Here is an 18,021-nt window from a genome sequence, read left to right as displayed (position 1 = left end):
AGTAGGTGGGTAACTCCATGGAAGGGGAATTTGATCCTCATGCTCTTCATAGAATCCTAGAATCATAGAGTTGGAAGAGACCGCTTGGGCCATCCAGTCCAACCCTCTGCCAAGAAGCAGGAAAAGCACATTCAAAGCTCCGCCGATAGATGGCCATCCAGCCTCTGCTTAAAAGCCTCCAAAGAAGGAGCCTCCACCACAGTCCGGGGCAGAGAGTTCCACTGTTGAACAGCTTTCACATTGACTAAGTTTATCTAATGTTCAGGTGGGATCTAATGCTTTTTTTTTTTGTTTATTTCAATGTGATTCTAGGCTGCATCAATAGGAGTATAGTGTTGATATTGAGAAAAATCATGGTCCCACTCTATTCTGCTTTAGTCAGACATCACCTGGAATAAGCTTGTGTCCAGTTCTGGGTCAAGACATTCAAGAAGGATATTGACCAGCTAGTATGTGTCCAGAGGTGGGTGACCAAAATACTCAACACTTTGGAAACTATGAATCCCTTTGAGGAGTGGTTTAAGAAGCTGGATAGGTTTTGCCTGGAAAAGGAAAGGTTAAGATTGAACATGATAGCCATGTGTAAATATCTGAAAGGAAATCATATTAAAGACAAAGCAAGCTAGTTTTCTGCTGTCCCAGATTGCAACACAGAGTGATGGATTCCACCTAAAATTAGGAGTAACTTCCTGATGGTGAGAACTGTTGGACAGTCGAATACACTGCCTGGGAGTCCATTGGAGTCTTTTTCTCCCCAGAGGAACTTGTAGAGGGCATGTGTTCTGTATTTCAAAAACTAGAGCTAATCCGGGAAAATGGGTGCCATTTTTGGGTTCATTGGGTCAATTATAAATAAGTATACCATTGGAGGCACCCAAATGTGTGTTGGCCTTATTTGTATTTATATCTCCTACTTTTCCTCTCTAACATCAAAGCATGTTTATGCCGTCAGGTGTTTAGAAACAGGACTGGGGGGTGGGCTTGTTAACCTGTTTTAAGGTTTGCCTTTCAACGAGTTTTTGATGCTTGTAATGTTGAATGCATCAACTTTACAGGTTGTTTTATAAACAAACGAGTGGGCAGGGAGTCAGGATTCTAGGCAGCCTGGCCGTTTGCTAAGTCTTGCTGTGGTGCAGATAGTTTTTGGTGCCTTTGCATGCAGCGGACACAACCTCCGCATGGCTTTTGCGGTCAGAACTGCGCAATGACACTGGTCCTGGTCTAATGAAAGGTCCTACATGCAAACTCTCATTCAGGACAAAAACAAAACACCTGAACTGTTTATTGGCTCATCCATTACGCATCTTGGTCCTTTGTTCTAATGTCAGTCTAGGTTCAATGTACTTAAGCTTTCTTCTAACAAATGTCTCCTTTAAATCGTGTATGTGTGTCCCTCTAGAGCAGGCATAAGCTCTAGATACAACAGTTTCATGTCCCCTGTTGATATTTAGGTCTCTTTTTGCTTCCTTCCCAAAGTCAAAAGACGCGTTGAGAAACTCAGGGCGGACCTTAAGAACGTACAGGAGAATATAAGCACCATGTTCGACCAGGAGATCCTGCGCCTGCCCACCGCCCTCAGAGAGATGAACTGGATCAGCTACTGCGGTACGTACCTCTAGGGACCGGCCCCTTTGGGACCCACACTGGCCGCAAAGCACACCTTTGCTTAGGGTCGCCTTAGACCTTGAGTGAGCGGAATGGCACTTGGAGGGGGCGGTGGGTGAGCAGGAAAGACATTCCTTTCCTGGCTTGTGTTGGGACTTGTAAATTACCCGGCGTATCTTAAGTGACAACAGGGTTAATACCTCAGCCCCAACTACATGTGAATGTCCTGTGTCAATGTAATCAGAGTGTGGAGGCTGACACAGTGGGAGAGAAATAAAAGTTGTGTTCCCCTAAATGAGTTTCGATGAGGATGAGATGGTGGGTGTTGGAGAGAGTTGCTGCTGGAGTAGAGAGAGAAATTGTAAAGTTTGTATGCCTTGTATGGGCTCGGGCTGTGGCGCAGGCTGGAGAGCAGCTGCAGTCAATCACTGCAATGAATCACTCTGACCAGGAGGTCATGAGTTCAAGGCCCGGCTCGGAGCCTATGTTTGTTTGTCTTTGTTCTATGGTAAAAGGCATTGAACGTTTGCCTATATGTGTAATGTGATCTGCCCTGAGTCCCCTTCAGGGTGAGAAAGAAGGGCGGAATATAAATGCTGTAAATAAATAAATAATTATATGGTTCCCCCACTTATCGCGGTGTTACGTTCCAGGACCACCCACGATAAGTGAAAATCCAGGATGTAGGGACACTATTATTATTTTAATATTTATACATCATTTTAAGAGTTGGGTGGCCTTTCTCCCCCTTGCAAGCCCTGGAGAACCAGTGAAGCCTTCCTTAGCAGCACCGGCGGGCACGTTGCTCCATGCGCACCATGTTGCCTTGGCTGCCTCTGCTCCCCCAGCCAGGGAAGAAGGAATGCCGCTCAGCCCGGTGAGTGAGTGAGCAAGCGAGGGAGGGTGGGTAAGAGAGTGAGGGTGGGCGGCAGAAGCAGCAGCCTGGAAGAGGGCCAGGCTCCTGCTTCTTCCGCCACTCCAGCCGGTCCAAGCTGGGAAATGTGTAGGGGGCAGAACTCAAGGAGGGCTCCATTCCCTCTTCCTAGTCCTCCACGTTTCCTGGCTGGAGCAGCGGCAAAAGCAGGGGCCTGGCTGCCTCTTCCAGGCTTCTGCTTCTGCCGTCCAACCTCACTCTTACCCACCCACCCTCCCTCCCTCCCCCGTTTGCTCACTCACTCACCGGGTGAAGTGGCGTTCCTTCTTCCCTGGCTGCAGGAGCAGAGGCAGGCACGGAGCAAGGGGGCAGCCCTGAGGAAGAGAAGCCGCAATGGGGCAAATAAATCATTTCCCTGCGAAACAGCAAGTCCGGGAAACAGTGAACTGCGAAGTAACGAGCGAATGCTGTATACTGTATATACCAGGCATGCGCAAACTTTACCCCTCCTCCCACCATCTGTTAGGAATTGTGGGAGTTGAAGTCCAAAACACCTAGAGGGAGGGCCAAAGTTTGATGTTGCCTAGTATATGTTCTGTGTGTGTGTGTGTGTATCTAATCAAAGAACAGAAAAGGGAGGTACACCTGGAAGCTACAAGGCTGTGGAACTCATTGCCTCCATATATTAGAGCAATGTCGGAGTTGCAATCTTTTGTCAAAGCACTTAAGACTTGGCTGTTTGGTTGTGCATTTAAGTAATCGGATCTAATTTGCCAAATAGTCACTGTTGAATGTTTTTATGTTGAATATTTTATATTGTGGAATGATATTTTAAATTGTAAGTTGCTCGGAGCACTCTGGTGGACAGCGACTAATTAAGAAATAAAGTGAAGTGAAGTGAAAAAGCCTTCCTGCATAGTTTAAGGAACAACAACTGTCTCTGTGCATTCTGGTCCATGATGCCTATCTGTGGGTATCTGGGTCTATCACTGGAGTCATTAGCGTCCCTTCCACACGATCGGTTGTTTGATTATTGCATAAACCCCCTGTCAAGTTTCTTCTAAAGCAGGGGGCAATTTTCCTGGACTTCTTGGGCTGCTTTTTAAATACAGGAAATGACCTGGAGGATGACATCCTATTCAGAAGAGAGGCTTCTTCTCTTGGGCCTGAAATCTTACCATTCCGGAACTTGAAAGGGGCCCCCAGGGGCCTTCCATTCTGCCACCAGAGCCCTCTTAACAGAGGAAGGGGCAGCTGAGACAATGTACAGTCAAATAAGAGTGTGGCCTCCGCCACGTGCCAGCCTTTCTCTGGCCCAAGGGAAGGGGTCTTGCAATCCTGTGTGTTGGGACTACAGCTACCATCGTCCCTTGGCTGTGCTGAGTGGGAGGCTGTTTCTGATGGTTTCCTTTCCTCCCCCAGCCCTCGGAGAAGACCCGGCAGTCCTAGAGCAGCTTGCCTTGGTAGGTAGCGCCTCTTCATTCCTCCATCCCATGTCAGTTGCCCCCCACACACACACTTTTTGCAGGTTTGCTCTTCTCAGCCCCGAAAGTGACGGAGGAGGCCGGAGGGCTCAGGAGGAGGCCTCTTCACCCCTGCCATCTCTTTCCCTTTCAGGAGGGAACGGACGTCCAGGAAATCAACGAGATGGCCTCCAAGGCTTTGCGGACCCCCGTCCGAACTGTCCGAAAAGGTGGGTTTGCAGCCCCTGAAAGGGGGGTGGGGGTCAGTGGTCAAGGCAGCTCTGCTTTCCTGTCCAGCCAGAGAGTGGCGCCTCCAGGAGCTGCCTTGTGGTCACCTGCCCTGCCCAGGTCATGCAACCCAACCATTGGATGAAGAACTGCTGGTAACTTTCCCCTGCGGTACTTTAGAGAGTGTTCTAACCTATTGCATCTCTTGCGTATGGTTTGCTAATTGCACAGCGGCTATAGAGAGGAAGGCAGGCCAGAGGGTGAATTGCCACTCCTGCCCAGAGAATGATTAGAGTTGCCCTCCTTTTTCCCATTGTGGAAGAACATTATCATTCCCACTGACTTAAGAAAGCTCAGAATATTCTGAAGGAATCATCTCGGCCTGGATAGTCGTCTTCTTTTAAATTTAAATTATTAAATTATCACTTCTCCAACATAAACGGGCTGGCAGAACGTTGGATAATAAGGAGGTATTAAGGAAAAGCCTATTAAACATCAAATTACATTATGATTTTACAAATGAAGCCCCAAAACATCATGTATTACAACAAATTGACAGAAAAGGCAGTTCAATACTTGGTGACATTATGTAGTAATTACTGTATTTATGAATTTAGCCCCAAAACATCGCAATGTATTAAAAACATTGACTAAAAACACATTGGCTACTAGCAAATTGACTACAAATAAAGATAGAATTTCATAAAATGAACTTACAGTAACAACATTGTCAGAAATTAAATCCATAAAAAGTTCAATCCTTCTTGCCTAGAGAAACAGCTGTGGATCCAGGCGGGAGGCAAACTGTGTTGGATAATCCAGAACGTTGGATAAGTGAAAGACTACTGGAGTTTCACACTGATGTGGCACAAGGAGTTGTTCAATAGTGATCAGAATATGGGAGGATGGGTGTTCTGTTTTTGTAATTCTATATATATAATGCGTATTGGGAATGGCATTTAATTTCGTTGTGTGATGTACAATGACAATGAAGTTGTTATTTTCTCTAGGGCTCTCCCTGTTGAATGCCAACCTAGCTTCTTTCCTTCCTTCCTTGCTTTCTTCATTATCAACCTTTCATAGCCATACATTGGAAGTGGGATTGCTGGGCTGCAAAGATCTTGGCTTTGATATTTAGCGGCAGGTCTTTAAACTGCAAGATCTCACCTGATTTCTTTGTTGCTGCTCTTCCAGCTTCTTCTAATTTCTGATCAGCGTTTATTTTGATTAATGACCGAGCTCAAGGGAGAGGGAATGCTCTGCCCACGGTCAATGTATTTAAATGGCACGTGATGCTTATTTTAATCCTGTCCATATTCAGTCTCTGCCCTGTGATGATGAACAAATAGATGTTTTGTTTACGATGTTTTTTAAAGATGTTTTTAAGATGTTTTTAAATTGTTGATTTTAGCCGGTTCTTGTAAGCCGCTCTGAACCCTAGGGGAGTGGCGGCATATAAGTTCGAAAAATAAATAAATATATAAATAAATAAAAAATAGGGGAAACAGAGCAGTTTAATGGGCAAAAGCAAAGGAGTTATAAGGGAGTCAAACACAGGAAAGGTGGGCCTAGTATAGGGCTTCTCTACATTCTAGGGAAGCGTAGGCGTGTATATCTGTGTTGTTGGGCCTGACAGCAATTACATGCGAAGGATGCAGGCCAGAAGTCCGATAACTATGTCCCTCGCCTGTCTTCTGAAAGAGTAAGGCATCACTATCCTACTTGGCGACTGGATAATAATAATAATAATAATAATAATAATAACTTTATTTTTATACCCCGCGACACATCTCCCCGAAGGGACTCGGAGCGGCTTACATGGGGCCATGCCCGACACAACAATACAATAACAGTAATAAGACAATAAAACAAAATCGCATCAATAAAACATCAACATCAGTAAAACAGTCATAAAAGTCAGCATACAACATAAAATGTTAAAAACGGGAGGCTAAAACATGGATCTGGGCCAAAATGCAGAAAACTTCACATGGGAGAGGTAGTTTCAGAGCTAAAATATTCAATAAAGTGCAAAGTAATAAGTAATAGTGGCCTGGCATCCTATTGTTGAGTGGGCAGATAGATCAAACCTACAATGATTAATCCTCGATGGCGAGAGATCCTTGAATACTAGAGTTAGGAGGGACCTCCAAAGCTCCATCCAGTCCAACCCCTTTTGGGAAGGTACCATCCAAGCCCTCCCAACAGATGGCCATCCAGCCGCATAGACATTAGCGGACTCACGGGGAAATAGGGCTATAGCATCCTAGAGTTGGAATAGACCTCTTAGGCCACTCAATCCAACTCCCTTTCCTTCCCCCAGGCATAAAAGCACAATCAGATCCCTCCCAGCAGATAGCCATCCAGATTCTGCTAATAATAATAATAACACACCAGACATCACGGTTGTGGAAAGGAAAAAGGTTTGGATCATTGATGTTGCAATCCCAAGTGACAGTCGCATTGACGAAAAACAACAGGAAAAACTCAGCCGCTATCAGGACCTCAAGATTGAACTTCAAAGACTCTGGCAGAAACCGGTGCAGGTGGTCCTGGTGGTGATGGGCACATTGGGTGCCGTGCCAAAAGATCTCAGCCGGCATTTGGAAACAATAGACATTGACAAAATCACGATCTGCCAACTGCAATCATCCGAAAATGCATCACACAGTCCTAGACACTTGGGAAGTGTTTGACTTGTGATTTTGTGATACGAAATCCAGCATATCTATCTTGTTTGCTGTGTCATAATAAAATAATAATAAAGTATGGATTGTCGATGTTGCAATCCCAGGGGACAGCAGGATTAAGAAAAACAATTGGAAAGGCTGACACGCTATGAGGATTTAAAGCTCAAATTGCAAAGACTGGCACAAGCCAGTCATTGTGGTCCCAGTGGTGATGGGCACACTGGGTGCAGTGCCTAAAGACCTTGGCCTGCACTTGAACACAATCGGCACTGACCAAATCCCCACCTGCCAGCTTCAGAAGGCCACCTGACTGGGATCTGCACGCATTATTCGCCGATACATCACACAGGACACTTGGGAAGGGTTCAAAATGTGATCCAATACAACAGCCAGCAGAGTGTCTGCTGTGGACTCAATCTTGTGTTTCAAATAATAATAATATACACCACACAATCTTAAACACTTGGGAAATGTTCGACTTGTGATTTTGTGATACAAAATCCAGCACATAGATCTCGTTTGCAGTGTCATACTATGTCTTTGAGTCCCCCCGGGTGAGAAGGGCGAGGTATAAATAATTGAAATAATTGAAATTGAAATAAATAATATAATAATAGAATCCTCAAATTGGAAGGGACCCCCAAGGGCCATCCAGTCCAACTCCCTTCTGCCAGACAAGAAAGCACAATCCGATCTCTCTGGACAGATGGCCATTCAGCCTCCACCAGATTCAAAGTTATTAAACAGCTCTGACTATCTGGAAGCTCTTCCTAATGTTCAGCTGGACTCTTTTCCTGGCTCTGTTGAGTCCCAGTCAGAGACTCGGACCTGACCCTTGTGCTTCCTCCTCCGTCTCCCTCCCGCATCCCTTGCCAATGGCTCTGTGCATTCCTATGTGCGTTCTTATGCGCCCGTCTCTTTGCCTTCCAGCTGCAAAGGCCAAGCTGCCCATCGAGAGCATAGAGGAGGAGGCGGAGGGCCCCGTCCTGCCCTTGAGGAAGAGGTCCCGGCAGGAGGACGAGGCCCCGATCCCCCTCCCTCCGGAGCAGAAGCCGCCCACGGTAAGACCCTCTGCTGCTGTGTCTCATAGGCATTCGCATAGGCATGGGACATGCTCATAATGGCATACTAAGTTCCTATTAGTATGTCTGGGTCAGTGTTTTTACAGCATTTTGACCGTGCAACTTGTCATTGTGATGGGCTGCCTTGAGTCTCCAGTATCGGCAAACGGGAAAGAGCAACTCGTCCTCCTTCCCTCCTCCATATGGGAATCATTATTCTTTGATCATCCTGAGATCTCAAGGCAGCCAAGAGACAAAGTCTGCTTTTGAAGTCATTTTTGACGTATGGCAATTCTATAATAATAACTTTATGTTTATACCCCGCCCCATCTCCCCGAAGGGACTCGGAGTGGCTTACATGGGGCCATGCCCCACACAACAATACAATAACAGTAGTAAGACAATAAAACAAAATCGCATCAATAAAACTTCAACATCAGTAAAAAAATTCTAAGGCAAACCAATCAAACCCAGCAGCATTTGTTCAGGGGGGGGGGGGGTTGCCTTTGCCTTGTTCCTCCAAGGCTGAGAGTGTGTGACTTTCCCAAAAGCCACCCATTGGGTTTCCGTGGCCGAAAGCCCAGTCTCCTGGCATCTGACCCAACACTTGACTCACCGCCTTGCGCCGCCCCAGGCCCTGTTTACGTTTGCTATATGACACAGATCCAGAATGCAGTTTTAACGGCATTGAACTGAATGAGGTGGTGGTGCAGGGCCCCCAGGTAAGAGAAGAGCTCAGTGTGCTGCTTCTCTTCCTCTGTTCCAGGGAAAGCGGTCGACACGGAAGCCCCCCACGGCCAGGAAGTGCCGCCCACCCTCCTCCCGCCTGAACCAAAGGTAACACACAGCAAAGAAAATAAGGTTTTACAAGTGGGAATGTTATAAGAATACAGTCTGGAGAATGGAATAAAGAGGGGAGGGGAAAGAGCGAAGGAATTTGGAAAAGTGAGCATTGCCAGGCAAAGTGAGTGAAAGGCGATGATCAGAATGACCTGGAAGCACAGGGAGGATCACAACCGAATGGGTAGCAGGGTTTCAGAGGTGTTCCTTTAGTTTATTGGGTAATGGAAGATCACTGGGCACAGAAATATCTTGTTGCTGTTCGACGTTCTCAGCAGACAAAGATTCAAGTAGACTTCTTTAAAGTAACATGTTTAACTCACAACTTCATGTATTTAAATATACAGATATGTTTGTTGCCAGGTTAAGCTTTAAAACATTTCTGTTCCTATCTTTAACTTATAATCATTAACAGTCTCTTCAAAGCTATATTGCTTTGTACAGCTCTCTTTCATAACAGTCTACTTCCAAGCAACTCAAGCCTCAACTGTCATCTAACTCCTAACACTGGCTTCTTAACAGACCCAAGCCTCAACTATCATCTAACTCCTAACGCTGGCTTCTGTACTCTAACAGACCCAAGCCTCAACTGTCTTCTAACTCCTAACGCTGGCTTCTGTACTCTTAACAGACCCAAGCCTCAACTGTCTTCTAACTCCTAACACTAGCTTCTGTACTCTTAACAGACCCAAGCCTTAACTGTCTTCTAACTCCTAACACTGGCTTCTTAACAGACCCAAGCCTCAACTGTCTTCTAACTTCTAACACTGGCTTCTGTACTCTAACAGACTCGAGCATCGACTGTCACTCCTCAACTGCAGTCCTTTTAAACTTGCATTCTAAACAGTCACATGACCAGTAGCCCCTCCCACTGCTTTAAGTACACAGAGCTAAGAAAACTGCAAAACAAAAAAGACCTACACTTCAGGAAATGAACCGACACATTATAAAACAGACAAAATATTAAATAGAGGAGGCTTGAGAAGGGTGCTCTTTCCAACAGGAAAGAGAGAAGGAATTGGGAAAAGATAGGCTCGGCGATGTTTTTAAAAAGCGAACTATTGCTCCCTTTTTGAGATTTTCAGCAGAGGCAACCCTTCTTTATTATTTGTCGGGGGGAACTGGTAAGACTCCATTGCCCATGCCATTTGCTCTCCCTCTGAGGACAACTTGAGCAGGTAATGGGGCCATATTTTGTTAATGTGGAATTGTGTATTGATAGTGTTTAAATGAAAATGTGTGTCTTGCCTGTATTGCATACTGATTGCATCATCCAGAGTGTACTATAGTCTGGAAAGAATTAATTACTAAGAAGCTGTGATGATCTTGATGTGTGGCTGGAACCAGGGAGTGTCCAGACACAAGTGTGTGTGCATTGCTGATTGCGTTCAGTTCTGAGATGAGTCGAGTGCTGTCTGCCTAGAGTGAGAGTCAAATGCTGTGTTCGTCCATTGTCTGCAAGTCCATTGTCTTGATTATTGCTGAATTCAGTAAAACTTTGTATATAGTTTTATCAATGTCTCTGATGTCTCTTGGTTCTGCGTTCCACTGATTCCATCCAACTACTGCTGCGCTGCAAATTACTCTGACATATTTGGCATCTATAGCAGAGCAGAGGTCAGTGTAGTCAGTGCTAGGTAGGTAGGTAGATAGAGGAAAGATGCAAGGTAATGTTCCAGTAAAGTTTAGAAAAAGGTTTTCAGAAACCGTTTTATTGTTGCCATTCTTGCTATCCTTGGGGTCCCTTCCAATGCTAGGATTCTATGATAAGGGAGACTGAGCAAGTAAGAGTCTGGATGGCCATCTGTCGAGAGGCCATCTGATGGTGTTCTGCCTGGCAGGAAGGAAGGGGCTGGACTGGATGGCCTTTGGGGTCCCTCCCAATTCCAGGATTCTACGGGTGGGCTCCCCAACTGGCCAGGCTTGCAGGGGCCGCAGGTTCCAGTTGTAGGGCCAGGCCTGGAGATAGGCCTCACGCTGTGTTTACAGACTGGCTGCTCTTTTCCGTTTTCAGCAGGGCCAGCAAAGGCAAGCTGACCACACCGGTGTCATCCAACGGACGCAGTGCTGCCACCACCACCCTGGGTTTCGCCCCCAGGTTTGATTCCAGGTGAGCCGAGGCCCCCCTTCCTTCCTTCCTTCCCTCCCTCCTTCACCCTCCACAGCAAGGCCAGTGTGGCTCCTTCTCCCCTGCAAGCAGAGCCCGGTCCCCCCCTCTCCCTCGCCTGAGGGTCCTTGCATGAATCCGGGGAGGGAGTGGCCCCTGTCTTTGAGGAACGGCTTTCATTCTCACCCATTCTGTTTCACAGCATCTTCAAGACCCCCGGGCTGCGGGCCCCCGCCTCCCACGAACCCGTCTTCAGCTTCTCCGCCAACGGCAGCCCCTTGGCCGGCAGCAGCGATGTCTTTGTCACTCTTCCCATCGGCAAAGGGGAGGTGAGGCAGAGGTCGGACCACCGGGTCAAGGGGGAGGGAAGGGCAGCGGGGAGCATGCAGGGGTCCTGGGACAAGGCAACTCAACAGACAGCAGGGTGGATCTACTTTGGGTCTCCTTGTGGAGAGAAAGAAAGAGTGGGGTATAAATAAACATAATAATAGGTATACTCCCAGGGCCCAGGATAGAGAGGTGCATTGGGGGGGTCCATGATAGCCTCCCATGAGCCACGACAGGATAGCAGAAGTTGTATACATACACGATCCCTGAAGCTGCTGCAGCGACTCATTGCTTTAGCCAAAGGCCACGCTTGATGTGCTGCCTTTGCGGGGTGAGGCAAAGGTGTCCTCAAGACTAGAGCTGGTCAATGGCCACATCTTGGCCACATCTACCCTGTCCATCGCTGGCTTTGGGGGAAGTGGGGACAGTGGTAGGAAGGAAGGAAGCCCATTGCAGGGCACAGAGGGAAAATCCAAGGAAGCACCTGTTGCTCACATGAATGTCTTAGATATTTTTTTAAAGATAATATTCAAATTTATTTAATGCTCTTAGACCATAGGTCTTTTGCATGCAAGACAAACAAACCAATACACAAAAGCCAGACCATCAAATACAATATAAAACATGCCAGTAAAACCCTATATAAATCATTAAAACATTAAAATGCTGCAAATATCAATGTCAGGATATGCCCTTCAAATACTACATATTTCATAGATTAGCACCAACATAATTAAAAACAAGATAAAACCAAGTAAGTACAGCATTATTAAAACCCAAGCAGGGAACACATTGGATATAAAAACCACTATTAGTTAAAAGCATCCCCAGCACAGTCAACCGCGACATCGGAGATCAGTTTTGCCCGGATTTTCCGAGCTGCCAGGGCAAAAAGGGCCACCTTATGAGTAACTGCAGGGTTAGTGTCGGACAGAAGGTAGAAAATCCTTTCTGACCGTATTCATTAGGAGAGGATAAAGAATAGGTCCCAGAATTTTAGTTCTTGGCTCAGAATACAGAGGGCAGGAAAACAAAAAGTGAGACAAATCCTCAATTTCCGGGGCCCCACACACACATAAACAAAGAGCCAGAGGGATGCCTGTATATCTACCATCAATCATGAATGTCTTAGAGAGAAGCAAAGCAGGAGACGAGGGTGGGTTTCCCAGCAGGGAGAGGTGTAGCATCCTTTTCATTGCCCCCCCCCCCCCTAAAAGAAGCAGGTGGTCATAAACCAAGAGACCTTCCAGCCTCCCCAAAAACACTGGTCTTGTTCTTGTATATGGTCCTCACTTGACCTCTTCAGGCTGAACGTGGGCTCAGGCTTGGGCAGAAAGTCAGGTGGGGAGAAGAAAGCGTTGCTTGGATGCTGGGCAGGAGGGTGGGGGTTTTTGGGGGGGTGGGTTCATCCTGCAGCCCCCTCTGATGCAGACATCAGAAAGACCACCTGAGTCCCACCTCTGCTCTGAAGGCACAAGAGTTAAAGGTTCTGGAAGTGGAGCGTAAGGAGGGTTCTGCTAAGCCCACCATCCGTCTCTCCAGCTCCTTGCCGTCCACACAGTGCCAAGCCATGGGGAGGGGGGTCTTCAAGGTGACCCCGGGGCAAGGAGGGACCCTTCTCCTTTCTCTCCAAAGCCCTCCCAAGAGATGCCTGCTGCCCTTGGCCTCACATTGCTCCCTCCCTCCCTCCGCAGAGCATCCGTGTCAAGGCCAGCAACCTCACGGAGAAGGACCTCCTGCGCCTGAACCCGTCTGCTCTCGGGAGCATGAAGAAGCTCTCGGTAAGAGGCGTCCCCGTCTTTCTGTGTTCTCTGTGGGGCCAGAAGTGCCCCCACCCCTGCTTTGTATTGGTTTCTCACAACATTGGCAGATCTCTGTTTATGGCTGAGGGGGGGGGGGGACATTAGGCCCCTCCTTGAGAGAAAAGCAGGGCATAAACATAATAATACGAATAATAATAATACGAAATCCAGCATATCTATTTTGTTTGCTGTGTCATACAATAATAATAATAATAAAACTTCCTGCCCTGGGCTCTGAGTTGGCCATCATTCAGGGCTACCTGAATACTTCCTTTGGTGCTTAAAGCAGATACTACACCAGGCATGGGCAATTGCGATAGGCTGTTAGGAATTGTGGGGGTTGAAGTCCAAAACAGCCAGAGGGAGGGCCGAAGTTGGCCCATGCGTGCCTTACTCCAACTGGGCAGTTAGCTGTCCCATCTAGGGCTGAACCCCCTTTTAGAATAGAATAGCTTTATTATAGTAATTGTACATTGTACAACAAAATTGAATGCCATCCCCAAAACGCATTATATATGCAGAATTACATAGCACCCGTCCTTCCACGCTGTGACTGCTTTTGCACAACCCCCCTCATGCCACATCATTGTGAAACCATAGAGTTCATTGTGGTCCCAGCTCTGGGGCAAAAGCCACCTCTCAGCCTGTTTGTCCTTGTTTTTAATTTAATCCTTTGCGTTGCTGCTTCAGCCAAGCTCTGTTTCTCTCCCTCCAGGCCCAGGTCCTGCGCTTGTGCAAGTAACACCGGCACCCAGCTGAAGACCAGCGGCCATTTGGGACTTGTTTGGAGGGCCATTGTTTTTTGGGGAGGGGGCCTTGGCCACCAGGCTCTCCTCTGCGTTGGGACTTGAACCAGGGGAGACAATGGACAAATGGAGGCCCCAGGCATGGTTTTTTACTTGCAGGGCCCCAGATGGGGACGGGCTGCGTCCCTCTAGACCTTCCTTTCCCACCAAGAATAACAAGGGGCCACTCGGCCCTTCTTTCCCCCTCCCCATGGTTGGTTGGTTGTTTGTCTGGCCTGACGGTTTCCCTTGTTTTGGTGGGGTGGGGGACCGCCCCCTCCCTCCTCCCCATGGTTGGTTGTTTGTCTGGCCTGACGGTTTCCCTTGTTTTGGTGGGGTGGGGTGGGGGACCGCCCCCTCCCTCCTCCCCATGGTTGGTTGTTTGTCTGGCCTGACGGTTTCCCTTGTTTTGGTGGGGTGGGGGACCGCCCCCTCCCTCCTCCCCATGGTTGGTTGTTTGTCTGGCCTGACGGTTTCCCTTGTTTTGGTGGGGTGGGGGACCGCCCCCTCCCTCCTCCCCATGGTTGGTTGTTTGTCTGGCCTGCCTGTTTCCCTTGTTTTATTGTTTTGGTGCCTGTGCATAGAAACACTCACTTTTAGCAAGTCTCCCGTTTGCCATGTTTTTAGAACTGAATGGGAATTCCCTTAATAAAGTGTTACTGTCAGAGTAATGGACATAAGACTTTCAATCTAGACAAACAGCACAGATCTTCTCAGCAGGCAGAACCAGATCTCATCTGATGCAATCAGCTAATATACAAACACACTTGTAGTCTGGACACTCCTCTCTGGTTCCAGCCACATATCCAAGGTCAATACAGCTTCTTACCAAATTAACTCTTTACACACTATAGCATTTCCTGGATGATGCAATACATGCTAGACACAAATTTCATTTAAACACTACCAATACACAAATCCCACATTCACAGTTACTGCCTTCCTTCCAGAAGACTTCTGTCTGTGCCTCACCTGAGCCACGTGCTTCCCGGGAGCCCTTTTCCTCCTGGGAGAAAACACCTAGGCCTTTCACCTTGGCCCTTCCTCACCTGGCAACATATTCGTATGCATAAAGAGCACACTTGTAATAGGGGTGATACATAGATAGGTTGGGTGGGGGTAGATATTTAGGTAGGAGAGATAGATAGAGAGATATTGGACTGGGCTTTAGCACATCAGGTTAATCGTCAAGCTGCAATAAATCTTGCCAACTGAAAGGTTGACAGTTAGAAGCCCGGGTCAGGCTGAGCTCCGGACCTTTAGCCCAGCTTCTGCCTACCTAGCAGTTTGAAAACAAATGTGAATAGATAAATAGGGACAGCATTAAAGCAGAGGGTTATTTCGGCTCTGTATTTTGATCAGAAAAAGGAAGTTTACAAAGAAAGCTCTTTGGCAGGGAGATGGAGCAACAGCACCCCCGGTGGCTAGAACCGAGCACAGCCTCCGAAGATGCCGAAAGATGGGAAAGCCTATATATATATATCGCTGTTGTCTGTCTTGTTATTGTTATAATGGGCATTGAATGTTTGCTGTATATGTGTTCTGTGTTCTGCCCCGAGTCCCCTTCAGGGTGAGAAGGGCCGGATATAAATACGATAAGTGAATAGATTAGATATAGATAGGGGAGATAGATAGAGTAGGCAGGTAGATAAATCGGGGTGCTGTGGTTTTTAACTTTGAATATGTTTTAATGGCTTTGAAGAGTTCTAAAATACTGTTTGCATTTAATCCTGTTTCAATTATTGTCACGACCCAGGCTGCAGAGCACCAATAACCTTACACAGAGGCCAGAATCTATCTAATATCTTTATTAAGGAAATATATAAAGTTAATAAAAACAAGTATAGGAAATAGTCCAGAAGTAGACCTTTCAAGAAAGGTCAAAATTAGTCCAAAAAAGCAATGTCCAATATGAAATATTAAGGTCCAAAGTTGTAATCCAATAACCGAAACACTCACTTGCCAAGCAAGTGAGGGGAGATGACAAGGTCCTTTTTAGTCCATGAACTTGAGCAAGGCTAGGAAAATAACTTGATTCTTGGAACACAAAGCTTGATTCAAGGCAACAAGGAAACGAGGACCAAGAACAAAATCCGTGGTAATTACTTGGCGAGGAAACAAGGCAAGATCCGGGGAGAAAACAAGGCTGAGAACGAAGGCTTGGAACAGGAACAAAGGCTTGAGAGCAGGAGTAGCTGTCCACACACGCTGCTCCGGTAGCTGACGAATTGACTCCGCAAAATTCCTTCGGGAGCAAGGAACCTAAATAGGCCTTGTTTTCCCACCAGAGAGCACTTCTCTGGGGAATCAGAAACGAAAGTCAATCTCTGTGTCCAGATGTATGACTCCCTAAAATTTCTCATGGAAGCAGGCTTAATCATCTGAATGCTTTGCTGCAATTCTCAAGCTCCTGCGATTAGCCTGCTGCACTCCTTTTTGCTGGAGATAATAATTACGGCGAGAAAAAGGGGGAGATTTTGACTCAGGGCTTGTTTGGCAGATTTCTGGAAGACAAACCTCCTGCAGGTGCAAGGCCTCTATTTCTGGCTGGGATAGTTCCTTTTCTGGCTGAAATGGTTCCTTTTCTGGCTGAAATGGTGGAAAACCCAAGTTTTCCTCTTCATCTATCACAACAGCACTAGGGACGGGACTACATGGCCCATGACTCATCACACTATCCCCCTCCTCAAGCCCCCTCTCAAACTGGGACTCTCTCCCCGAGGCGCGAGGCCGCGGCTTGGCGGGATAGGTCTGATGGAAGCGGCGGGTTAAATCAGGCGCATGGACTGTGGAAGCGTCTTCCCAAGAGCGTTCCTCGGGCCCAAAACCCACCCAGTCAATGAGATATTGTAGGCGGCGGCGGTGAAAGCGAGAATCCAAAATGTCCTGAACCTCGAACTCCTCCTCCCCATCCACCAAAACAGGAGGGGGGGCCGGCCGGTCTGTATCAGGGCGCACACCATCCGCCGGAAGGAGCAGGGAGCGATGGAACACTGGATGAATGCGCATGGAGCGTGGAAGTTGGAGTTTGTAAGTCACGGGGTTAAGTTGCGCCACCACTGGATAGGGGCCAATGAAACGGGCATCTAACTTCCGGCAAGGGCGATGGGAGGGCAAAAAGCGAGTGGACAGAAGAACCCGGTCTCCTACCTTGATTTCGGGGCCCGGCTGGCGATGTTTGTCCGCGTGACGTTTATAGTCCTTGGCTTGGTCTAGTTGCTGGAGCAAAAGTTGTTGCACCGCTGTGAGTTCCTGCAGCCAGTCCTCGGCTGCGGGAACTTCTGAGGTTTCAATGACAGGAGGAAAGAAACGTGGATGAAAGCCGTAGTTTGCAAAGAACGGGGTTTCTTTAGTCGAGGCCTGGACACCATTGTTATAGGCAAACTCTGACAGCGGTAACAGGGAAGCCCAATTGTCCTGCTGGTAGTTCACATAACAGCGAAGGTATTGTTCCAGAGTGGCATTGGTGCGCTCAGTTTGCCCATCCGTTTGGGGGTGGTGAGCCGAAGATAAACGAGAGTCTATGCCCAATAGTTTTTGTAGTGCTTTCCAGAAACGAGAGGTGAATTGGGACCCACGGTCTGTGACCAAACTCTTGGGCAATCCATGCAATCTGAAAACATGTTGAAGGAATAAATCTGCAGTCTCTTTGGCCGTGGGAAGGCCATCGCAGGGAATGAAATGGGCTAACTTGGTAAAAAGGTCCACCACCACTAGGATTGTGGTGAATCCATAGGAAGGTGGTAGATCAGTGATAAAATCCGCAGAGATTATTTCCCATGGGCGAGATGGGGTAGGGAGGGGATGCAGAAGCCCTGAGGGCTTTTCCCTTCTTGTCTTGGAGCGCTGGCATACTGGGCAGGTGTTGACATATTTTTCCACATCCTTGCGGATCTTGGGCCACCAGAAATCTCTTAGGATCAAATGCATGGTTTTAAATAGTCCGTAGTGCCCTGCTGGCTTGCAGTCATGACACAGACGAAGTGCTTTTTCCCTGCCCAGTCCTGGAGGAATGTAGACATGATTTCTATAGCAAAGTAGCCCATCCTTAAGCGAAAAGGGGAAATGTAGTCCTTGGCGAAGTTGGTCCTGTGCCCAGGCATCTGCTTGCTGACTAGCCCTGATTTCCTGAGCACAAAGGGGCCCTGGAGTAGAGGGAGTTGTTTCAATGGGAGTGGATTTGGTGTTTCCCACTGTGAGCGTGGCAAAGTTCTCGGGCTGTAGCAGCTGGGACTCAAA

At 47.5% G+C, this 18,021-nt stretch overlaps 2 protein-coding genes across 2 annotated transcripts in view; one reads left to right on the top strand and one right to left on the bottom strand.

Annotated features, from left to right (window-relative positions):
• Positions 1-18,021, bottom strand: part of LOC134294793 (transcription initiation factor TFIID subunit 9-like) — a 136,851-nt gene that overhangs the window by 4,995 nt on the left and 113,835 nt on the right. The window lies entirely within an intron of this gene.
• Positions 1,455-14,453, top strand: LOC103281706 (borealin). Its single transcript, XM_062966522.1, has 9 exons — positions 1,455-1,605; positions 3,902-3,942; positions 4,097-4,172; positions 7,791-7,921; positions 8,688-8,758; positions 10,779-10,871; positions 11,071-11,197; positions 12,890-12,976; positions 13,713-14,453. Exons 1-9 carry the CDS (start codon positions 1,539-1,541, stop codon positions 13,737-13,739), a joined length of 720 nt encoding a protein of 239 aa, XP_062822592.1. The 5' UTR covers positions 1,455-1,538; the 3' UTR covers positions 13,740-14,453.

This window comes from Anolis carolinensis, unplaced genomic scaffold (assembly GCF_035594765.1).
Source record: "Anolis carolinensis isolate JA03-04 unplaced genomic scaffold, rAnoCar3.1.pri scaffold_23, whole genome shotgun sequence".
NCBI classification, from domain to species: Eukaryota; Metazoa; Chordata; class Lepidosauria; order Squamata; family Dactyloidae; genus Anolis; species Anolis carolinensis.
This window is presented reverse-complemented; position numbering and strand designations above follow the sequence as displayed.

Excerpts from the sequence above, each read along its gene's own strand:
- LOC103281706 (XM_062966522.1), top strand. The coding sequence starts at position 1,539 with ATGTTCGACCAGGAGATCCTGCGCCTGCCCACCGCCCTCAGAGAGATG. Across the intron at positions 3,943-4,096 it reads TCCTAGAGCAGCTTGCCTTG|GAGGGAACGGACGTCCAGGA; the intron begins GTAGGTAGCGCC and ends TTTCCCTTTCAG. Across the intron at positions 12,977-13,712 it reads GGAGCATGAAGAAGCTCTCG|GCCCAGGTCCTGCGCTTGTG; the intron begins GTAAGAGGCGTC and ends CTCTCCCTCCAG.